General features: G+C 50.9%; 2 protein-coding genes across 7 annotated transcripts in view; one reads left to right on the forward strand and one right to left on the reverse strand.

Annotated features, from left to right (window-relative positions):
* The first annotated feature begins 35 nt into the window (after positions 1 to 35).
* LOC119097138 (geranylgeranyl transferase type-2 subunit alpha) lies at positions 36 to 7,672 on the forward strand. The gene is made up of 10 exons (XM_037220194.1): positions 36 to 156; positions 2,514 to 2,625; positions 3,117 to 3,241; positions 3,408 to 3,506; positions 3,963 to 4,051; positions 4,538 to 4,735; positions 5,029 to 5,291; positions 5,576 to 5,774; positions 6,410 to 6,538; positions 6,743 to 7,672. The coding sequence occupies exons 2-10, from the start codon at positions 2,596 to 2,598 to the stop codon at positions 7,153 to 7,155; spliced, it is 1,545 nt and encodes a 514-aa protein (XP_037076089.1). The 5' UTR covers positions 36 to 156; positions 2,514 to 2,595; the 3' UTR covers positions 7,156 to 7,672.
* Positions 7,673 to 8,577: 905 nt separating this feature from the next.
* The window catches only part of LOC119096749 (L-galactose dehydrogenase), a 35,761-nt gene continuing 19,810 nt past the window's right edge, over positions 8,578 to 24,528 (reverse strand). For 3 of the 6 annotated variants that reach the window (XM_037219663.1, XM_037219662.1, XM_037219665.1), the window contains exons 2-7: positions 15,147 to 15,254; positions 14,742 to 14,914; positions 12,182 to 12,343; positions 11,311 to 11,676; positions 9,888 to 10,060; positions 9,180 to 9,309 (exon numbers count right to left, since the gene is read on the reverse strand). In XM_037219663.1, the coding sequence (XP_037075558.1) occupies positions 9,210 to 9,309; positions 9,888 to 10,060; positions 11,311 to 11,676; positions 12,182 to 12,343; positions 14,742 to 14,914; positions 15,147 to 15,240 (1,068 nt within the window). In that variant the 5' untranslated portion in view covers positions 15,241 to 15,254 and the 3' untranslated portion in view covers positions 9,180 to 9,209. The other 3 variants (XM_037219667.1, XM_037219666.1, XM_037219664.1) reach the window with 3 other exon arrangements.

Genomic DNA, 24,528 nt, shown 5'->3' on the forward strand with positions numbered 1-24,528 from the left:
CGACGCAGCAGTTCCGAAACCGACGAATGCCGCGAATAGAATCAAGCAAGGCCCTACACCAACGCAAAACACGGAATCAGCGTCGCGGACAGCGCTTACTTTGCCGAGTCCTGAAGCCGCAGGGCCCCATACGGCTGCTACAAGTATTCAAGAATGGTAACTCATATATGATACTGACAGCCATTGCATGCAATTTTCAAATGTAAAGCAGTTGAAATTTCAATAACAGTGCATCAAGGCGTGACGTGTGCGAAACATGAAGCTGATCGTCATATGCTGATTAGCTGTCGCTTAGAAGACTTGGCCGATTTTTTCACAAGGAGTGTGTAATGGTCCTTTTGAAAATCCATGGGAGTTGGTGGTCATGATGAATTATTAGGAATAGAACTGCTGCTCCCTTTTCTGATGTAAATGTTTTTTCAAGCAACTGTGATGTACAGTGGCAATGATTTTACAACTAAGCAGAATTGCACCACATTACCTGTGAAATGAGTTGTTTGTGATCTACACTAGAAGATTTCGTATATTTTAGTATGGAGTGATGTGGTGGTAACTGCTATTTCTGATGTAACAAGTGAACAAATTACTTGAAGCATGAGTGGTACTGAGCATGCATCATGCCTGTAGCTGTGCTGTATTTGGAAAATAAGTCAAAACAACCTCAATGTGATGTGGGAGCCAAATTGCATGCTGCTGTACTGAAATGGAATAGCCATATATCAGGTAAAGCATGGCATGTGCTTTAGTGTGCATGTGCCCACATACTAGTGTTCATAAAATTATCTGCTGCACCAGGTGTGGTGTAACGTTGATGCGCTGAATATTGTGCTCATGTGTCTTGAACTCAGGATAGACCAAACTGTACTGAATTTTCAAATAATTTTTGTAGAGCATGTTTGTGGATTAACTTGCCTGATGTTGCTTGCCTTTGTTGCATCATAATACCATGCCATTTTATCTCTCAGTGCATTGAAATTGGTGGTGACCATTCACCAATCTTTGAATATCAGATTCATGATAGAGTATGTCAAAATTCTTACCACCACCACAAATTCCTGATTAAGTTGCTGCTTGGCTTGACATGCTCTGCATAATATGTATTTTTGAAGTCTGGCTTCACACACCAGTCCAAACCATTCTCCTGGTGATGGTTTGGCTACCTTTTTAGACATTCATGATAACACTAAATGACAGTAAGACACCCTTTAAAATTGATGCACATGGGTGTTAGATATTTGATACTCAGTTACTACAGTGATGCTCAGCACAGACAAGCACAGTTTTATTGATCTAGTGATACACCTCACATTATGCTGACATTAAGGTATGTGTTCCTTCAAAGGGAAGTGTTTGGCTTAGGATCTAGCAGAGCGCAGTTCCAGAATGCATTTTGCAGGGTCATCACCTTGTGGTCATTCACTTGGGGATTGGGCAAATTTGGGTGTGGTTGTCACATTACATGTAGTTACATGGAGTGAATACAAGGTGCAAATGGCTCCAAAACAGGGGTAGTTTTGCAAATGGGTTGGGGCTGAACAATGAAAAATGACAAGGCATGCCTCTCAAAATATGCTGACAAATGGATTTTGCTCAGGTTGGGGGGGGGGGGGGGGGTAAACCCTCCTCCTAAAGGGATTGAAATTGGGATCCTGCCAGAATTATTGGGCTCCTATCAGTATCAACTCCTAACTATATCCCTGGCCTCAAGCTCCATGTTGCAATGATACATCATCTTTCCCAAATTGTTTATGGAGGACAGAAATATGCTGATGTATTGTGAAATGGTATGAAGGCCTGATGAAAAGGCTGAAAATGAAGCGATAATGAAACTAGACTGGTCAGTGGAAATGAGGCCATGGTCAGTTCAATGACCTGAAAGATCAGTTAGGCTGCGATGTAACGTGCTTTTGAATTTCCAAGTGCTGAGTTTTTGCCATCTGTGTGTGTAATGGTGAGCAATTCCAATCACTCCATTTTTACACTGGATGAATTATAGCTCCAGCACTCACGGTGGCAGCGTCATCCCTCCGTGCTGGAGTTCGCTTATGTTCTCAAAACATCCTTGTAGTCCGGCCTGCTCTGCTGCTTTTTTCGCCAAAGTATGGTGGTGTTTTCACTACTTTGCGCGTTTGTGAGCAATTACCGATGTCCACCTCTTATTGCGTAATTGATTGCAGGGATAACACTGAAATCGCCTCATCCTGTTCCCACTGGTGTTTTGAGTTGCATTGCTTCATATGTCTCCATGATACAACGCGGACATGTTATCACTTGCCCACAGATTTAGGGCAAGACGTCTGGATGATCCACTCTTTGGAACATCCCGTGGCGTATTTTAGTATGTCATTTGATGAATTCCAGGTACTTCATTATGTTCCTAGCCTTCAGCGGCACATCCTGCAGTATCGCATCTGTGCCGATTCCTGCCGACCACGCGGCCCAAATCCCGCAGTAAATAACCACCGCCATGTTGTAGCTGGCACTGCCGCTCACCATTCATGCACCGTTTTCAGCACGGAAGGCTACGGGTGAAGACAACAGAGCAGCAACAGGCTGAGAAGCTAGCTGAAAGGCAGAAGAAATTGGCCAAGTATAATGCGGGCACAGGCACTTCTTTTCAAAAAGGTACTTGGTGAAGGTTGGAATGGCGTACAGTGGTTTTCATCCAGCGCCGTAACTGGATCATGCTCGGTCAGGTGATCTCTCCAGGATAAAGCTGTGTTTCAGTTCTTAGCCTTCAGGGTCACATCCTGCAATATCGAATCTGTTCCGATTCTTGCCAACCACGCGGCCCAAATCCTGTGTGTACCGTGTGTCCCTTGGTATATCGTGTACGGAAATGATTGTGGATTGCTGCAAGTATATTTTCATTTAATTCAATTCCAGGAATTGTTGTAGCGTATATAATGATGCACAACTGGTTCTAACCCAACCCGCGTCAAGTCGTTCTTGCGAGCGCGCGTGTGTATTTTTTGGGGGAACGGAGACTGCAGTAGTCGTGTTGGCGCCAATATAAACTAGATGAGCTCTGACTGGGCGCTGTGGGCCACCTAGTTGCAACGCAAGATGGCCCAAGCAAGTCATCCGAGCAGTGGTGAGACGGTGTGCCGTTACAGCGAGAGGAGGGAGTGCACGATGAGGAGACGGCGCTCCAGCTGTCGCAGATCCTGGCTGTCAACCCCGACTTCTACACGCTCTGGAACTACCGCCGCGAAATCTTCCTCACCTGGCAGAAGGAAAAGTAGGCGGCTTCACGTGTGCGCATTTTATGCGTTGTGCGTCGCATAATTACGCTTTTTAGTGTTTATGTGGTTTATGCATTTTGTTAACTCCTTGAAAAGGTACATTTTCCAAAACACAATCAACAGATTTGCACGTTATTCACATTTGGTCTTGTTCTCCCGCAGAAGCGCCGAATACCTGCAGGATATGCTGAAGTCAGATCTGCAGTTTACCGAGCAATGTCTGGGCGTCAACCCCAAGTCGTACTGCGCCTGGCACCACCGGTGGGCTCCTGTTTGCGGGATCTGTCTGCGGGCTCCTGTCTGCAGGCTCTGTCTGCGGGCTCTGTCTGTGGGCTCTGACTGCGGGCTCCTGTCTGCAGGCTCTGTCTGCGTGCCGCACACTCGCCACCTCCTCTGCGCTTTTCGCCGCTCACGCTTGGCGATCAAAGATGGCCTGATGGCCTGCTGACCTGATGGCTTGATGACCTTATGACCGATGACGTGCCGTGCCCTCAAGAAAATGCGTTCTGCCTGGATTTTATGCCACAGGCTTGGTTCTGGGGAAGGCTCCATCCTCACCCAGCCGCGTAGCTTAGCGATCAGACTGGACGTAAACAAGCGGATGATGGCACATCCGAGGCTTGATCCTGTTGTGACGGGATGCGTGTGTGCGCGACGCTGCTGATGGCGTGGGTGGTGCTGCGGCGCTGCTGACGGAGGGGCTGTGGCTGCGGCCAGGTGCTGGGTGATGCAGATGATGCCCCGTCCGGACTGGGCGGCCGAGGTTCAGCTCTGCGACCGTTACCTGAAGCTGGACGGCAGGAACTGTGAGTAGGTCGCGGCCGGTGGCATTCCCTATTGTCAAGTGTATCGGTTTACACTACACTGACTGAGATAACGATTATGAAGGAAGCGTGACAGGAAGACGTTTGAAGCGCACCATGAATGACAATAATGGAAAGTTACTGAATGCCTACCCCAGTTATCTGCTTGGCTGCCCTAAAATGTCCCTGCTGCAGTGTTGTAATGTAAGTACCTCTTGAGATATGTTGTGAACGAATTGATATAAGGGTGCCATTGATGAAAACAATGGACAGCGTACGTGAACTTTGCTAGGCATGATTTCGCTACGGATTGACGAGAATTATTTGCGTTTCGGACGCCATATGTTACAATACGTACGAGCCAAAAGATGTGAAGGCTGTAATAAACCAGGGAGAGCTATAAGACACGCTGTAGGATACAGACATAGCAGTCGTTACTCGGCCGCGAACAGCTGCTGCGCGCCTGACCCGCGCGCCGGCCGTCGGCAGTCCACTGCTGGGACTACCGTCGGCTGGCGGTGGCCGGCGCCGGCCTGGCGCCGGAGCAGGAGCTGGCCGCCACCGACCGGCTGATCGCCGACAACTTCTCCAACTACTCCTCCTGGCACTACCGCTCCCACCTGCTGACCCAGGTGTTCCCCGCGGCCGATACGGCCACGCCCATCCGCGAGGACAAGTACCTGAAGGGTGAGTAGGGTTGGCGAGCTCGCGCCGTCGGGGCCGGGGGTAGGCGCTCAGCGTGTGCCTCGTCGAAAATCTCAGTAGCTCCCCAGCCCTGTGTGGTGCATGCCTCACGGCTGATAAAACCGTGCCTGTGTCGCATCCTGACAATGTAGATTTAAGCTCCCCGCTGACATTGACATTGTCGACATTGTGTGACGCCCTAGGTCTGTGATTGTGTCGTGCTGCGGTGTTTGATGGCGCCCCCACGGCGTCGACGCCAGCTGCGGGCGTCACGCGGCGCCACCGTTTGCTCGCAGAGCTGGAGCTGGTGCAGAGCGCGGCCTTCACCGACCCGGACGACCAGGCCGCCTGGTTCTACCACCGCTGGCTGCTGCAGGACCGCCGTCCGGCGGCCAACATCGTAACCTGCACCGCGCTGCCCGGCGGACAGATGGCGCGCGTGGCGGTGGCTCTGGCCAAGGCGTGCCGGCCCCGTGACGTGCAGCTGAGGCTGCTGACCGACCAGGACCCGGTCACCGACTGGCTGTCGCCCAGCGGCGAGGAGTTCGACACCGTCTGGGTGGGTGGCGACTCCAACTCTCCTGTGGGTTCGCGTTCTGGCTTTGGCGTCACAGAAAGCAGAAAGAAATCTTCTCAGGACACCTCAAGTCAGCTTGTATTGTCTGCTGTTCCCGTTTTACGCGCCATTTAGATTCGTTTAATGTGACCTAGTTGATCTGAGTGTCCCATGTTTCCTTGCTTAGCCGTAGTTGCGTCAGCCAGGCCGCCGTGCCCTAGCGCGGCTCCGGCGCGGCGCTCCCGCCCGAGACAACCAGCTGACTCCGTGGGGCCGACCGTCGCCAGGTGGCTCAGGTGCCGGCCAATCACGGGCCGCTGGCGGTGGTTATGACGTCACCCTCCGGCTCGGAGGAGCGTATGGAGGTGGGAGCGGCGGCGGCGGCGGGCCGCTTCAGCAGCGACACCAGCGCCACCACCGGCAGCGTGCTCAACCAGGAGCTGGAGAACATCTGGCAGCTGGGCGAAATGGAGCCGGATAATAAGTGTACGGGGGGACGCACGAGAGACCCCAGCCGATCACGTCAAGTCGGGCTGCTGCGATCCGATTCAGTCTGCGATGTGGCGTTGCGTCCTGCCCGAGTTCGTGCGGCTGCCTGATTCACTGGATGCTGATTTGCTCGCCGTGATTATTTAACCCGCTCCCTGTCATCCCGCGATCCTGCACCATTTGCTCTGTCAGTGGCAACTGCCATGCGTGGAACCTGCCATCGTTGCCAGCTCGACCTGGCCGTATGAGAGTGTGCCGGGGTTCAATGTGCCCGTATTTGAGGCGCCGGGTCGTGTTCCCGGGAGGGGGAGGGGGGATTAACAGTCCCCGGCGTCCGCTGCGGCGGCTGAGTCGGCGGTGACTGCCGATATGTCACGGTGTCATGGTGTCACGGTGTCACGGGACGCCAGCTCGCAGTTCTCGCATCCATCCGCCAGCGCTGCTTGGCACGTGAGCACGACGCTGATGTCCCAATTGTCGTGTCTTCTCCAGGAGTGCTGCTCAGCAGTGTCGTGCTCGTGTGAGCCCCAGTGACGTCACAGTCCTCGTGTCTGTCTTCCAGGGGTGCTGCCCAGCAGTGTCGTGCTCATGTGAGCTCCGGTGACGTGACAGTTCTCGTGTCTTTCCCCCAGGGGTGCTGCTCAGCAGCGTAGTGCTCATGTGGGCCCTGGATCCGCTCCAACACGAGGAGAAGATACTGGAAGCCATCGACCAGCTGATGAAGCTAGACTCCCTCCGCCTAGGATACTACCGAGATCTGCGTAAGAACTGTCCCAGTCACTGTTCCGACACATTGCTGGCGGCTTGGTTGGGCACGCTGTGTGTTTTTCCTTGTCGATTGCTCCACCTTATCAATGATTATTCATCGTCCATATTGTGATTTGAGTGGGCGACGATTCATAACAAATCACGTGCTTACAATATGTTGACGTCGCTGCGACTCACTGGGCCGCTGTCATTCTCAGGCAGCCGATTTGTCATCGAGAGGAAGATCGAGGCCGCCCAGGAGTCAAACTCAACGCACCTCTGCCTCTCGTCCTGCCACCTGACGACGATCTGCCACACCAACCACCTGGTGACCGTGCGGACGTTAGACGCGAGCGACAACGGACTGCGCTGGCTGGACCTGCGTCACCTGCTCTCGGCCGAGGAGGTGACGGCCTCTGGTAACCGCCTGGGAGAGGTGCTGCTGCCGGCCGGCCCGCTTTGCCGCCTGAGGCGGCTGGTGCTGGACGGCAACGACATAGGTCAGGTCGGCGACCTCGTGGGGGAGGCAAACAGTCTGGAGGAGGTCAGCCTGCGTGGAAACCCCTGTCTGCGATGTCCCGGGGTGGAGAGAGCAGCTGCTGGAACGGTTTCCGGGACTGAAGAGTGTTAACGGTGAGCCCGTCTGAAGGCAAACTACGGACATCCGTAAGGCATGGCTGGAGAAGGTATCGTGCGTGATGGCCTTCTAAGAATGGGGTGCTAGATCAAGGCATTAATTTAGATGTGGTTTATGTGCCGCTGATTTTGGGAGTCGAGCGATGCGTGTCCTGTGTTCGTCAGCTATGAGCCGTATCTTCAGCGTGTACCATGGACGACCGGTGTGTACCGGGTGCGAGCGGACATTGGTGTAGTGGAGTCACTCGGCAGGCTTGGACCGATCGTGTGCTTCCTTTTTCCAACCGCCGATCGCGGAATACTTCGTGTTTAAGCTAAGCGTCTAGCTATCGCTGTAGCTTTTTGGTGGACATTGGGAGCTGGTGAATGATTGTGTTGTGTTTCGCAGGCTTGCGTATTGCGGAGGCCTTCATATTCCTGCGTATCAGCGTTCATTTTCTATGTAATGGTATCGTGTGATATGCACTCAGTGTTACGTTCTTGGTGCAGTTATTCTCAATACATACACGCTAATTGTATCTAATACAATGCGCGCTGATGCAGACAATGGGCGCTGGCTGGCACGGGAATCAGAACTTGCGATTCAGGCCTGCGCATTAGAGCTCCGTCTGAGCGTGAAATGCCGTCTGGAAATGCCGCAAGCGTCTGGTCTGTCGCGGCTTCGCATGAAAAAATGTTAAGTTTCGGCTCCTGGAGCTGTGCCGATTGTTTCGCATCGTGAAGGGTGTGTTTACTAGGGCGGGAAAACGGACCAAAAACGCTTGGAGAGTCCCAGCTGCGGCAGACAAAGCGATTCGGAGCTGCGTTTGTGCGAGTTGGGTGAAGCTTCATTCGATTTAATATACAAGGTCTACGAATCAAATGACATGAACATGAGGCGAGCAAAACATTTAGACCGACCTTTCTCTAATCGTAATTATAGACTATTTACTACATCTTGCCTTGGCCTTAAGCTGTCGAACGGCATTAGTTTCACATTTTCCAGGACTAGGTGATATCTCTGCATCAAAGACTATTGTTAAGAACATCATTCGCAAGCATTTCGTGAATGCATATTAACGTAACCAACATATTTGAACATGTTGCAATCCTTTGCGCCGCATATATGCGATGCACTTCATATTTAACCTTCATGTTCCATAATCACCTGATATAGTTGAAGTCATGCACATAAACCCAAATTCACGGCGCTGGCTACGGGAGTTCTTCCATCAACAAGCTCCGCTCGGCTGGATGGACTCCCTGGACATCCAGCTCAAAACCCAGCACGAAAATGACCAGGTAATTGCCCCTCCGACTTGTGTGACTGTACAACCATCACACTGTGAATGAGAGGTTGCAGCTTATTGGGCGGTTATAGCGGGCCGTCATTAGCTGACTTTGGCTGATCACTACTTTAAGCCTTCTCATGTATGATTTTTCCTTGCCCATCACATAGCACAATTCCTTCGGGTCTGCACCACTTCTTTGCCTGCTTCTTTACGTTTGTTTTCTCTTCCTGGCTGGGAGTGCCGCGCCTTGATTTTATGTTTTCTGGTGTTAACGTACGGTTTATTGCGTCGCTGGGATTGGGGAGGGGCACTCCTGGTTACCCGTTCTTGGGTAACGGCATAGAAAAAGCTCGCGCAACAGTCATGATGAAGCGTGCCTTGTGTGTTTCAATCAAAACGGCTGTAAAAAATAGCCCGAGACATCAGACTGCTTATTGATCCCCGAAGCACCACATATTTTATTGCATTTGTGGTGTTCTCCACAGTGCTAGGAGCGTTCTGGAACTGCCCTCATTCTGTATGTCTGACATGCGTAAACTACCTATGCGCATGCAATCCCATCTTATAATTGCACTTCGGTATACGACTGATCTCATTTTCGTTCTGACCTCGTCAGGGAACTCAGCCTGCAGGTATCATTACGTGGCCGCACGAACATGCGTCTCGGAAAGCCCATACCACAGCCCAGCCCATTCGCGAGTGCGCCAGGATAGGAAAGGCAATAGCAATGGCTGCACTATTTGATAAGGGGCTCGGTGATAAATCCGCTGTCGTCCATCTAGACCCGGTCGTCGTCTTTTGTGAGGCCTAAGGCGTCCCAATACTCCTTCTCTGCTATGCCCTCCCAGTGGCAGACATCGGGGTTGAGTGCCGCGAACCTGCCAAACGAAGGCAGAACACGACAGTGCAGTGAGCGAACCCAGGGGGAGGAACAGAGTCAGGCGCCGTGTACCGGTCCGATGACGCTTCATACTGCCTTGGTGACGGGCATGACCTGAGCCCGCATGATTGAAGCCGTTCGGAACCCTCCCAAAGTCATATGGCTACAGCGGAGGTTCCTAGCCAGACACGCCATCAGCACAGCCACGTACAACGCACCCAATGAACAGCCTTGTCACAGCTGTTGGCCCCTAACAGCCGGTGGGGAATGTAGACGGGATAGAAATGCTTTTAGGACGGCTATTAGAAATTTACATGTGAAAAGTATTGTCGTGCCTAAGAGGCACGAGAAAGTCAGCCCTAGAAAATGCGCGCATTTAACAGATGAACACCAGATGAGCATAAGGCTCTCCTAACAACACGTTTCCCTCTTTCCTTATCTCCCCCTGAAAACAGCCTTAGAAGCCAGTGTTCGTAAGCCGCTCTCCTTTGTTTCCCCCTTCAAATTGTTTTCCGATCCGGCCGCGGTGGCAGAAGCCGGCGCGCCGGGTCGCAGCCGCTGCCGCCGGGGTCTCACCTGGCTCTGATCTCGTCAGAGCACCGCCGCTCGAGGTCGGTCAAGCGGCGGTCAACCTGAGCCAGGTTCTCCCGCACGATCTCCGGCGTCATCATCGACGTCAGGCAGGTGGCGCCGCCTGGCTCCGTCAGCACGAAGTTCACCGCCAGGCGCGCGATGTTGACGCCGCGCTCCTGCCGACCGGGGGCGACACGCGTCAGGCTGGCGGGACCGCGGCAGCCGGCGCATCACAAGGACCAGCGGCGAACGAGCGCGGCGCGACTACTCACTGCGGTGCGAAACACGTCCGGTTCGCAGCCTTCCTCGGGTGATCTGTGAGGGCGGCAGTGAAAATACCGCCCGCAAGGGAGGGATGACGCGGGGTCATCGGCAAGGGACACGGAATGACGCGCAGAGCCTCTGCTGTCAGGCGTCCAGTTCTCCTCTCCTGACAGAGCTGACGGACCCTGACCCCAGCCTTCTTGGTCTGGAGAGACCAGGACCTGATCTTGACAGGTCAGGCCCTGATCTGGCGTCCTGATTCCAGCCTTCTCACCTGGTAGCGCTGGCGTCCCTGATCCCAGCCTCGTCACCTGACAGAGCTGGCGTCCCTGATCCCAGCCCCCTCATTTGGCAGACTTGGCATCCCTGATCCCAGCCTCGTCACCTGACAGAGCTGGTGTCCCTGATACCAGCCTCGTCACCTGACAGAGCTGGCATCCCTGATCCCAGCCTCGTCACCTGACAGAGCTGGTGTCCCTGATACCAGCCTCGTCACCTGACAGAGCTGGTGTCCCTGATCCCAGCCTCGTCACCTGACAGAGCTGGCGTCCCTGATCCCAGCCTCCTCACCTGACACAGCTGGCATCCCTGATCCCAGCCTCGTCACCTGACAGAGCTGGTGTCCCTGATCCCAGCCTCGTCACCTGGCAGACCTGGCATCCCTGATCCCAGCCTCGTCACCTGACAGAGCTGGCGTCCCTGATCCCAGCCTCCTCACCTGACAGAGCTGGCATCCCTGATCCCAGCCTCCTCACCTGACAGAGCTGGCGTCCCTGATCCCAGCCTCCTCACCTGACAGAGCTGGCGTCCCTGATCCCAGCCTCCTCACCTGACAGAGCTGGCGTCCCTGATCCCAGCCTCCTCACCTGACAGAGCTGGCGTCCCTGATCCCAGCCTCCTCACCTGACAGAGCTGGCGTCCCTGATCCTAGCCTCGTCACCTGACAGAGCTGGCGTCCCTGATCCCAGCCTCCTCACCTGACAGAGCTGGCGTCCCTGATCCCAGCCTCCTCACCTGACAGAGCTGGCGTCCCTGATCCCAGCCTCCTCACCTGACAGACCTGGCGTCCCTGATCCCAGCCTCCTCACCTGACAGAGCTGGCGTCCCTGATCCCAGCCTCCTCACCTGACAGAGCTGGCGTCCCTGATCCCAGCCTCCTCACCTGACAGAGCTGGCGGGCCCGCTCGGCCGTGCGGAGGACCTCCGGTGTGCCCGTGTGCCAGTCCGGCGGCCCCTGCGGGCAGAACAGGCCCATGCAGGTGGCGGCCGCGTCTATGACGCCCACGCCGGCCGCCTGCAGACGCGGCAGCACCCGCTGCAGAGCCGTGTCGTGCAGGTTGTTGCGGCTGTAGGAGAGCACCGTGTCGACGCGCACGGTGGAGCGGTCCAGCACGTCCAACAGCGCGCCCAGGTGGTAGCCGGTGATGCCGAGGTAGCGAGTCAGGCCGCGCGCGCGCACCTCATGCAGCGCAGGCAGCGTCTCGTTCAGGATGGTGGCGCGGCGCGGACAGAACTCTAGGTCATGCACCTGCCAGCGAGGAGGCTTGGGAGTTAGCAGGCGTGTGTCTACAACGTTACAGGTCCACTGTAGGTCAACAAAACGGGGCGCGGACAGAACTCTAGGTCATGCACCTGCCAGCGAGGTGGTTTGGGATTTAGCAGGCGTGTGTCTACAACGTTACAGGTCCACTGTAGGTCAACAAAAGGGACAGAGACCAGGCGAGAACTACAATACGTGTCGGATAGGCGTGTCCTATTTGATCGAAGAGACATCAGAATCACTGAAAATCCGTAATTTCATGCACAGCTAATTATCAATGACCGGAAACGCAGCCGGACCGGCCAGAAACCGCGATGGCCTCCTGACCCAGCTCCCATGCGAAAGTCGTCCAATACCTCTCTCGCCTCCCGTCGTCCGCATCACGTCACGCCCATCAAGCCGTCCGGTTGGCGATGACAGCCCGTCGCTGGCTGATGAGCCGGCAATGGGGTCGCCACGCGTGCATGGGCCGGCGGCCGGTGTTTGTACCGACCTGGAGGACGTCAACAGACGGAAGTCCCAACAGCTGGAGGCTGTTCTCCACGCTCTTCAGCACCCGCTGGCCGGAGAAGTCGAACATGTGCTCGTAGTCCTTGTCGTATCTCCCAACCTTGGTGGCTATGTAGTACGCTTTTCTAGGAACGCCTTTTAACATCTGAATGGGAGGAATAGAAGCGTCTGTGGCAAAACAAAAAAACATGCACCTTTTTTCCAATGTCGGGAAAATATAACCGTCCAGTCACCATCGCGCTTAATACCTATCTCCAAATAAGTCTTAGCAAACAACAGTGGGCCCAAACAACAAACAAAAGCTAATTGAATTCGCTCCGTCTGGAAACGTGATCAATGCTGATTCAAGGAATGATATCGTGATCACGACATATACAATCACATTTTACTGTTCCAACGGACAACAGTCAGTACAGGCCTCAACCCGCGTGTAGGATAAACTCTGGCGATTTGCTCCAATAATTACCGTCATCGGTATTGTGTGATAACCGATGCGTCACATTGGTGCCATGCATGTCCTCATATCCCCAACGCATGTTGGGAAAATGAGGGCGCCGCTACACCGTTGATAACAGGATGCATCAGTCAAACTGCACCATGTAGTCAGGCACCCACTTGAGGTGAATGTCGGAATGAATTCTCATAAACAGCCATGCCGCCTGTTTTTTTTCTACGCCGTTACCCAAGAACAGGTAACCAGGAGTGCCCCCCCCCCCCCCCTCAATCCCAGCGACGCAGTAAACCGTACGTTAACACCAGAAAACATAAAATCAAGTCGCGGCACTCCCAGCTAGGAAGATGAAACAAACTTAAAAAAAAAAACAGGCGAGGAGGTGGAGCAGACCCGAGGGAATTGTGTTATGTGAGAGGGAGGGAAAAATCATAGACGAAAAGGCTTAAAGTAGTCATTAGCCAAAATCAGCTAATGACAGCCCGCTACAACCGCCCAATAATCTACAACCACTCAATTCCCGGTGTTAGTAAGGGTTATACAGTCACAAGTCGGAGGGGGCAATTACCTGGTCATTTTTGTGCTGGGTTTTGGGCTGGATTTCCAAGTAGTCCACCCAGCTAAGCAGAGCTTGTTGCTGGGAGAACTCCCGGAGCCAGCGCCATTAATTTGGGTATATGTGCATGACTTTATATCAGAAATTGATTATGAAACATGAAGGAGGTCAAATATGAAGTGCGTTGGATATGTACAGCACAAGGATGGCAATGTCTTCAAATATGTTTGTTACGTTAATATGTGTTCACGAAATGCTTGCGGATGATGTTCTTAACGATGGTTTTCGATACAGGGATATCAGCTATTCTTGGAAAATATGGAACCATAATGTCGTACCACAGCTTAGGGCCAAGGCAGGATGCTGTAAATAGTCTATAATTACGATAAGAGAAAGGTTGTTCTAAATGTTTTGCTCGCCTCATATCCATGTCATTGGATTCGTAGGGACTGTAAATTAAATCGAATGATGCAGGGAGCTGTGAAGTTAAAAATTTGTGCATCACAATTAACATTTGAGATTTAGCAATATCCGATAGTTTCAAAATTTTGTATCGTTTAAAGATTGGCTCTATCTTGGCTGTTACTACGCAGGTGCCCAAAAAGTCGCCGCTGGTAAAGATTCACGATGTATCCAGCTTCTGAGGCTATATGGCGTCGCCTACGTCAGCAATCTCCTATATATCACACTCTATTCATATTCATATCACGTCTATTTAATTTATATCACAATCTATTTCGGCGACTGGCTGCATGTCTGGTAAGCCAGTGGTACGAAGTTCGATTCTTTGCGGTGCCCGCCCTCCCTGCCAGGGTGATTGATATCGCACGCATGAAAAACTTTACCATTTTACCTGTTACTTGCATCTGGCGCCGAGAGCAGACTAAGCGTTGCATTACCTAAAAATTAGGCGAAAACGATAAATGCAAATCGCTTTTTCTGCTGCCGCTGACACGTCGCCGTCCTACTTTCACATCGTAGTTGAGGTGTTGGCCTTACGGCGGTAACATCCGGGCGCGTATATGCATGACATGTCAGCTGTAGGAATTAAATCGTCGTAAAGGTAAGCGGCGCAACGTGCTTTTCTCAGTTTGATACCACAGGCTTTAGCTCGATTCAGGCGTGCATTTGGTCCCCCTCTTCACATAACCAACCCATCAAACTCGTGCAATATGCATCACATGTCCAAATGCTCCAGCATCGGGCTGTGTTTAATTTGCACGTGGTCCCGGCAATACGTGTACGCGCATATCCCGACTACGAACGCGCAAGCGATGGTGAGATAGGTGCTGGCAGCATGGAGACAGAGAGGCAAGATCTTCAAATGCCACTTAAATTGTCCTGAACTTTTGAGAGGAAAATGCATGCCATGGAGAGGAGCATGTGCTTACTAACACAATCTAACCTGCGTTTGCCCACATTCTAACGGATCCTTAACCGTTGCGCGTTCAGGTCCGACATCGCCACCCCCGCCGCCCGCAGCGCAGGAGCTATGCAGCCGTGACCTGCGCGCCGGCCGCGGGCGGGGCTGCTGACCTGGCCGAGCGTGCGCTCGCTGCGTCCCTGGCCGTACCAGGGCGCCGTGTCGATGTAGTTGACACCGCTGCGCAGCGCGAGCAGCAGCGCGGCGCGCGCCGCCTCCCAGTCGTAGGCTTCGTAGCAGAGGCCCAGTCCCGAGGCGCCGTAGCCGAGCTTTGAGACCATCAGGTCTGCGGCACGTGCAACGCGGTCACAGGCGCCGGCGGCGGACGCGGCGCCGCCCGCGTCAGACCGGTGTCGAGACAGCCGCCGATGAAGACGTTCGTAACGAAACGGGGCCAATACTGTGAGAGAAGCAATGTGCTGTCCGAAGGCGCTTGTTGCTACCCCCACTGCGACTCGGCAACAGTGCGCACTTCACCCTACACCACCAGCTGACTGCCCGTCTGATGTTACTCTCACCTGTGTTTCCCAGCCGGGTGTATTTCATTCTTTTGACGGCGTCCAGGTCGTGGAACCCCTCCACGTAGGTCGGTGGAAGGTCGCCCGGCTCCATGGCGGGAGAAAATGCTAGAAAAAAGCACGTGGTAGATCAGGCACGGGCCCGTCTGGCCTCCCTGCAAACGCTGGCGATATTGAAATGACTGTTCCACACTTGAATGGAGTTTCTAACTGAAATAACCAGTTTCAAGACCATTCTCTGCAATTCAAAGTCAAGCCCCTTTGAAGACTTCAAATCCTCTCGCTTCTGACGCGCGCGAACTTGTGCGGCCTATCTCGCGCCGCCCGTTTTATAGTCACCCAAACACATATGACGCCATAGAAACGTCAAAGCCTCACCTCATTTGTCATATTGTGCCCATGGTCAAGACAAATATGGCCACTGTAACATTCGCGTCGACTACGCCAGCACGAGGTGTCAACGATGAAAGGCAATCGGTTAACAGCCAGTTTAATACGCGCCCGGTTGGCCGGTTGAAGACTACGTGTTCAGGAAGGGTCAATTTCTTCTAAGATCGAAAAAATAAGAAAGTTAGATATATCAAATTTACAGGGTGTGTTGGCCTATACGTGAACTCACTCGCGTCAAAATCTGACGTTCCTAGGTCGTGACCTATGGTCAAATAGGATAAAAAAGGTAAAACCCCAGATTGGTGTCCAAAGTGCCGCGAGTCTCCTCGTAAAACCGCCTTGTACCTAGATACCTGTTTTAAGATCACTGGTGTTCTTTTTTTGGTCGATGACCTTGTTTGGCATTTAGATGGTCATGGTTACCAGAAGCTACGAGATCGTTTCAATTGTTTTAATCAACGTCAAGGATTACGTGAGGCGGTATGCTGATAACAAACATTAGGTCTATCTGGGTCATATTAGGTCAGTGACCTACTCGAACCTTTAACAAGTCCATGGCAGATATTTATTGCGGTCCCCATGATAAAAAACATGAAATGAACAAAGCAAATTACCTCCTTAAAAGAGACTTCCAAGTAAAATGTAGGTTGGTTTTCACTTCGGTCTAACCTTTATACCTGACCCAGGGTCAATGGAATTGATCGTAATCCCAATTCAGAGTCTCATTGTCAAAAACAAATTTTCTCAGAGATGAGACAGTTTTGCTAGCTCGCCGCCTTTCGCAGGTGGTGGCCATGTCGCGCTCGTACGAGGACGCCATGGAGACGCCGCCGTTCCACTTCTGAGGAGACCTCCGCCGACCGCGCCCCCGCCAGCCACTCTGCCTCCCCGCCACGCGTGCACCGGACGGCCGAGCACACGCACTGAAGCCGGGCCCGGGCCGGACGCGGCCCGTCGGCTGCAGCGGCCGAGCTGGCGGCTCGGCCCGTCCCGGTCCGGCCGGGCATAACTCCCTGCAAAGGGGCCTCAACGCGCTGAGGCCCCGCTGCAGCCGTCGGTTCGTGTCGGGTGCGCCGCCAAGCGGGCCCCCAGAGACCGCCGGCCCGGCCAGATCTTCCGCAGTACAAACGGCGCAGATCAGACAGGCGACGGAGATGTGTTGGTGTAGTCGTCTTGGAGAACGCCGCCGGCCACAGCCACCCGTATTGCTGCCACATATCACGAGTCTTGTCTTGTTCAGCTCCTTGGCTTCCGTGGACTAAGTGCCGATTTTGAATGCACCGTTGAATGCCGTCGGTGCTGAATGGTGTTTTTATTTGGTGTACGCTGCCCTTTGTTAACACGCGCTCGGGTAGGAGTGGGGTTGGGGTCAAATTGACCCCCCGAAGGTTTTTCCAGAATGGTTTCCGAACGGCGCGGCGTAGCCACGCCAAATTTTGCATTCTGTAGACAACTGGATAGCGGATTGTTTGGCATCAAAAATGTAAATGTACCTTGTAAGGTCACTGACCTATGGCAGGTTAAAGTCAGACCATGGTTACAGCGAAGGCGATGTCTAGGGAATCCTTCAATCTGATTCAACAACGAAGTGTTAGACGAAGCCATACATCTCTGAGATACTTTCTTAGGCAGCGGTCAGGATAGGTCAATGACCTAAAATGACCCAGGTCAACATTTTGTTTTAGGAACATATTGCCTAGCGTAATCTTTGTCGCTTAGTCAAATGCAAAACTCAAAGCAATCTTGTGTGATTTTGGTCACCTTGACCTTCAAAAGGTCAAGAAAGGTCACTGACCTGTATGGTAATTTGAACTTGGCCTAGAAAAATATCTCGGTTCTGGGGGCATTTTGGAGACCAACCTGGAACTTGACCTTGTTTGACTTTTTTAACCGAAGGTCATGACCTAGGAACCTGAAACTTTAACCCGAGTGATTTCACGTAAAGGTCAACACACCCTGTCAATTTGGCGTCTCTAGCTCTCTTAGTTCGGAGATTTCAGGGGGTCAAATTGACCCCTTCACCCGCGCGAAGGGTATCTAGGCGGCCACCCGGGCGCGTGTTAAGGAAAGCATCGATTTCTACATTAAAACCTTTGTCTCCGTCCGATGAAATATCTCGGGTAATTTCTTGTACTTTGTGTAGTGTCTATGTATCGTTGAAATGAAAATCATTCACATTTCCCCGTAGTCCATACCCTCCCGGGCTACCATATGAAATGGGCCCCTGTTGACCTTGGAATAATAAACAACTTACCCACCGACAGTTACCGCGCGTTTTATGGTTCGCACCGAACCAGACCCTGCGCGAGCTGATCCAGCTCCATAAACACCACAGTTTGGGGCGGCTCGATGAATGCGTGCGTGTATTAATGGGCTTTGTCTTTTTATTTATATTACATCATCCAGAACCAAGCGCTGAGCAAGCGCACGGTTTATGTGATGTTCCAGGCCGTGTGACGATTGTTGGGGATGAGCTTCGCCTGATCTATCGCTGGATCACCACCGTGATATGGGCCGTAGGATATTGCGACTGGTGACCGAAGGTATTTTTGTAAGTGCGGTTGTCTGACGGCGGGTAGTGCGTGCTTCGGCGCAGGGAGCTAGAATCGCTTTTGAACTAGGGTGGGAGTGAAAAATTCCATCGCAAAAAGACCGTGCGGGAGTGAAAAAATCCGTTCACAAAAGACGGAACTTACGAGCTCGTGACGGATGCTTCAGCAAACAAAGACATCTATTTCATGTTCGCATGGACGTAATATCAGAAACCTGACAAAACTATTTCGTTTTTTAACATCTTAGGTCACTAAAGTGAGACAGAATATATTAACGCGCGATCGGGTGGGGTGGGGGCAAATTTACCCCCACCCCCTCTGAGGGCTTTTTCCGAATGGTTTTTGAACAGCGCGGCACAGCCGCGCCACATTTTGCATAGCTGTGGAAAATTGCATAGCAGATCGTTTGACACACCAATTTTAGATGTACCTTGTAACGTCGCTGACCTATGACAGGTCAAAGTCAGCCCATGGTTTCAGCGAAGGCAATTTCTAGGGAAGCGTTCAATCTGATACAACAACGGAGCGTTTGACGAGGACATAAACATCTGAGATGCTTTCTTAGGCACCGCAAATATTAAATGAGCAAATTACGTTGACCTAAGGTCAGGCATGATGCTCAGACCAAGGTCAAAACCAACCTGATTTATACTCCAGGGGTTGCTGTATGGGATAGTTTCTGATGCTCATTTCGAATTTATTGACAGCAGGAACCGCATTATACATTTTCAATTGACTTCTTAGAGGTCAGAATAGGCCATTGACCTAAGACGACCCGGGTCGAACATTTTGTTTTTGGAACATACTGGCCAAGCGTAATCTGTCACTTATTCAAATGAAAATGCAGAGCAGTCTTGTATCATTTTGGTCACTATGACCTTCAAAGGGCTGAACAAGGTCAATGACCTCAAATGGGCTTGTGGCCTTTTGCTCAGAGACAGTTGCCTTGATTCTGGGGGCACTTTGGAAACCAACTTGGAATTTGACCTTGTTTGACCTTATTCGACCTGAAGGTCATGACCTAGGAAGCTGGAACCCTAACCTAAGTGAGTTCACATATAGTTCAAGACACCCTGTAAATTTTGTGTCTCTAGCTTTCTTAATTCCCAAGATCTCAGAGGGGGGTTCAAATTAACCCCCCCACACCCGAGCGAAGGGTATCTAGCTGGCCAAGGTGGGGTCAAGGAAAACAGACATTTTGTCACTGCTTCTTACAAAATACCAATGCTTATTTCCATGAAAGTAGCCTATGTCTAACCTAAAGAGGCCTTACATCATCTCATCCTGTATAACCTATTTGTATTGCAGCAGCAGTTCTGAGTTAATGATTCTTGCACAATTCCTATTGCCCATTGCCATGTACTTGACCAACTTAACCTAACTTAGAGTAGCCCATATGATGAGCATCATCTGAACTCACCTATCTGTTGACAAAAGCACTTGTGATAAAAACATGACAATTAAAGCTAGTTTTTGGCTGGTTTCAACTTGCATTTTTATTCAGCTCATTTTTGCATGCTTGTTGACATCAGACAAAGTTGACAACATGCAAATTGAAACACCTTAAATCACTTTGAACAACATATTTTGATTGTTATGGTTAGCCTATGTCACAGGCAAAAATGGACATGCTCCACAAAATAATCTCTCTTCTCCAAAATAACATAACTTTTAGATGACCATGCCAGTATTGCTGCTTGCCTTTTCAGCTGCAGCAAATGCATTTATTTGGGCTTCTTCATTCATATTTAATGACAAAGTTTGAGATGTTAGCTTCACATTTAAAATGGGGTGGCCTGACTATTTGTTACATAGCAATATTTAACTCATATTGGAATTGCTAAGCAGCTTAGAGTACCCTGTGTTAAAAATATAGTGCATATATACAGCATGGTCATTTGTCAGTCAGCAAACCATGACAACTATAGAAAACATCTGATTAAAGCAGCCATGAGGGACTACTTTAAGAAATTTGGGGCAAATAACCAAGCATATGTAACAAAATAAGCCAATTACATGCCTTGAGGCATCATAATTTGTCTTATGGCAAAACCCAATGCATTAAAACAGAAAATGGCTAACTCTCGTTACCAACCAGGTGCTGAAAGCAGGTATGGCAAGCAATTACTTGGTCCACAGGAGACTTGCCGGCTTTTTTTTACTTGGGTACCTGTATTGCCGACGGTGGGGAGAGAGCTACGCTGGCTACAGGGTTCCTGTACTGCCATGATGGAGAAATGCTGTTAGGTATCAGCCGACGTAGTGACGTCACTGAAAATGGGTTTGCATCGATCGGGATTCTTTTGGGCCGACTGAAGGCTACAAGGCATTTGCTAGCGATATGATGTCACTGGTATTCGACTGGATATGTGACGTCACTGGTTGTGAGGCTTTAGGGCTCTTTTGGGTGCAATGAATGCCGTAAAGCATCACCTGACGATATGTCGTCGCTGGTATTCAATGAAACATCAGGCGCAACGGGCCTTATTCCATCTTTACCTTTCGTACCTGTCTGCTGCAAGCATTTGCGTGCCGAATAAAAGCTTGACCGAATCACCTGAATGTGTGACGTCACCAATCATCACTTGATACGAGTGCACTTAGGCCCCACGGCCGCGGTGTATCATGTTCCGTGAAATATCACTGGGTATCGTGACGTCAGTGATATTCGACTAAATATTGGTCGCAACACGTCAAGGTCCATTTTTAGCTTCGTACCTGTCTACTGCAAGCACTGGCGTGATGAATAAAAGCTACCAAATCACGTGAGTGTGTGACGTCACTGGTCATGCATTTTTATGGATCTTTGGGGGCCAACTGAGGGCCGTAAAGCATAACCTAATGATGTGACGTCACTGGCATTCAACTGTGTGTGATGTCACTTGTGATCAGATTTTACGGCCTCTTTTGGGCCGACGAAAGGTCATACGACATTAACTGAAGATGTGCCGTCACTGGTATCCGAATACAATTCAGGCGGCCATGGCCATGCTCCATCTTTACCTTTAGTACCTGTCCATTGCAAGTATTTGAATGCTGAAGGAAGGGTCTGCCGAATTACCTGAGTGTGTAACGTCACTAACCATTAATTTGTATAGACTGTTTTGAACCCACTGTAAGCCATACCACATCAGCTGACCATATGACGTCACCGGTTTTCGTCTAGGTGTCATGCGCAACAGGCCATGCTCTATCTTTGCCTTTCGTACCTGTTTACTGCAAGCATTCGCGTGTTATATCAAGGTGATGCTGAACCATCTGAGTGCGTGACGTCACTGGTCATGAGTTTATACAGGTTCGCTTGGGCAGCCCAATGCAACAAAGCATCATATCCTGTAAAGCGTCGCGGGATGATATGACGTCACTGGTATTCGACTCAACATCAGGCGCAACAGGCCATGTTCCATCTTTACCTTTCGTACCTGTCTACTGCAAGCATTCGCGTGTTATATCACGTCATTGGTTAAGAGTTCTTACGGGCTCTTTTCAACCCCCTATATGGTATAATGCTTCAGTTGACGATATGATGTCACTGGTGTTCGACTTAACATCAGGCACAACATGTCATATTCCATCTTTGCCTTTCGCACCTGTTAAAGTAGTGGCGAGCCTAATGATGGCTCTGCCGAATCACCTGAGTGCGTCATCATGAGTTTTTACAGGCTATTGTTGGCCGAGTGAAAGCCATTAGGCATCATCTAACGATATGTCGTCACTGGTAATCCACTAAGTGTGTGACGCCATTGGTCATGAGTTTTCCCGCGCCTTTTTGGGCCGACTTAAGGCCATTAGGCATCAGGTAACGATATGACGTCACTGGTATTCAATTAAGCATCAGATACAATATGTCATGTTTCATCTTTACCTTCCGCACCCTATCTACTGCAAGTATTCGCGCGCCACATAAAGGCTCTGCCCAATCACCTGAGCGTGTGGTGTGACTGGTTATGAGTTTACGCGGGTTTACTCGGGCTGACTGAAGGACATCAAGCATCATCTGGCGATGTGACGTCACTGGTATTCAACTTAACACCAGGCGCGACAGGCCATGTTCGTCTTTACCTTTCGTACCTGTCTATTGTAAGCATTGACATGCTTAAGGAAAGCTCTGTGAAATCTCCTGAGTGTGTAATGTCACTGGTCATGAGTTCTTTACGGGCTGCTTTTTTGTACCTATAGGGTACAAGACATCAGTTGACGATATGACATCACTGGTATTTGACTTAATCTCAGGCGCAACAGGCCATGTTCCATCTTTGCCTTTCGCACCTCTATACTGCAAGTATTCGCGCGCTACATAAAGGCTCTGCCGAATCACCTGAGCATGTGGTGTAACTGGTCATGAGTTTACGCGGGCTTACTCGGGATGACTGAAGGACATCAAGCATCACCTGACCATATGACGTCACTGATATTCGGGCTGTGGCCCAGACTTATGGCCGCTAGGCGGCGCCCTTGATTATTATTTAGCCATCAGGGCATTCCGGACCGTAGCTGCTCAGGGGCGCATCCTGTGATGTCGGGCGGAATAGCTTTGCATATACGTCGGTTTGTGGGCTGGGAAAACCTTTGTTTTGTGTTTACGTTGGTTCAAAATTTTAGTCGTTGAAACAGCCCGTTGCGTTTGAAGTTGTTACTTAATGGTGCGCACAATAAAATTAGTGTGCTTAACTATGGTGCATCTCCCACCTCTGCTGCGGAACTCCGTAGCCGTAGGTGGCCAAGTGACCTCCTACCAACTGATGATCAGTGACGTCACATACTCAGGTGATTCGGCGGAGCCTTCATATAGCACGCGAATATTTGCAGCAGCCAGGTACGAAAGGCAAATATGGAGCATGACCTGTTGCGCCTGATGTTTAGTCGAGCACCAGTAACGTCATGTCATCAGCTGATGCATTATAACCTAAAATGGGTTCAAAGGAGCCCGTAAAAAACTCGTGACCAGTGACGTACACCACACTCAGGAGATTCGACGGAGCCTTCATATTCAGCACGATCATGTGCCTTTAATAAACAAGTACAAAACGGCTAAAGAAGTACGACTTGGGCATGTTGGATCCCTGATGATTAGAAGTCGAATAACCAGATGACGACGGATCTCATCCTGGGCTGTTCCAACCGGGAGGTATGTGCTTTGTGGCCTGGCCGGCCCAAGTTGCATCCGTATGGAACTCATGACCAGCGACGTCACCCAAGATGAATCTGGAGTTAGTTGATACAGTGACGTCATATCGTCGCTGATGCTGATGTCCGTCAGTCACCCACAACTCATGGCATTACACCCACGCTCAGGCGAATCGACAGAGCTTTTGTAGTGCAGATATTGCATTAGGCAGGTGCAAGTAAAGAACATGGTTATGCAACTGATATCGTCAAGTGACGCTATAACGTTATCAGCCTAATGACCTGAACTCGGCCAAAAAAGGCCCGTAAAAGCTCATGACCAGTGACGTCACACACTCAGTGGATTACCAGTGACGTCATTTCGTTAGCTGATGCCTTATGGCTTTCGCTCAGCCAAAAATAGTTGGTAAAAATTCATAACCAGTGACGTCGCACACTCAGGTGACTCGGCAGAGCCATCATTTAACGCACCAATACTTTACAGGTACGAAAGGCAAAGATGGAACATGACCTGTTACGCCTCATGTTAAGTCGAACACCATTGACATCATGTCGTCAACTGATGCATGTTTCCTTATAGAGGGTTCCAAGGAGCCAGAAAAATCTCATGACCAGTAACGTTACACACCCAGGAGACTCGACAGAGCCTTCATTCAGCACGTCAATACTTGTAATAGGCGGGTACGAAAGGTAAAGATAGAACATGGCCTGTCGCGCCTGATGTTAAGTCGGACACCAGTGACGTCATATCATCAGCTGATGCATTATACCGTTTGGGGGTACAAGTATTACCAGTGACGTCATATCGTCAGCTGATGCTTGATGTCCTTCATTCAGGCCAGAGTAAACCCGCGTTAACTCATAACTATTTACACCACACGCTAAGGTAATTTCGGCCCGAGCCCCCCTGGGTCCGCGCGCGAATACTTGCAGTAGATAGGTGCGAAAGGTACAGACGAAAACATGGTTTAGACTGGAGCATGGCCTGTTTGCGCATGATGTCTAGTCGAAACCCGTGCACATCATATCGTCAGCTGATGCCTTATGGCCTATAGTAGGCTCAAAAGAGTGTGCAAATTAATGGCAGTGACGTACACACTCAGGTTAATTTGGCAGAGCCTTCCACGGCAATGCTTGCAATGGACAGGTACCAAGATAAAGGTGGAACATGGTCTGTCGCGCCCGAAGTTCATTCGAATACCAGTGACGTCACATCTTCAGTCATTGCCGTATGACCTTTCGTCGGCCCAAAAGAGGCCGTAAAACCTCATGACCAGCGACACGCACAGTCGAGTGCCAGCGACGTCACATCG

Source organism: Pollicipes pollicipes, unplaced genomic scaffold, assembly GCF_011947565.3.
Source record: "Pollicipes pollicipes isolate AB1234 unplaced genomic scaffold, Ppol_2.1 Scaffold_4295;HRSCAF=5057_pilon_pilon_pilon, whole genome shotgun sequence".
Lineage (NCBI taxonomy): Eukaryota > Metazoa > Arthropoda > Thecostraca > Pollicipedomorpha > Pollicipedidae > Pollicipes > Pollicipes pollicipes.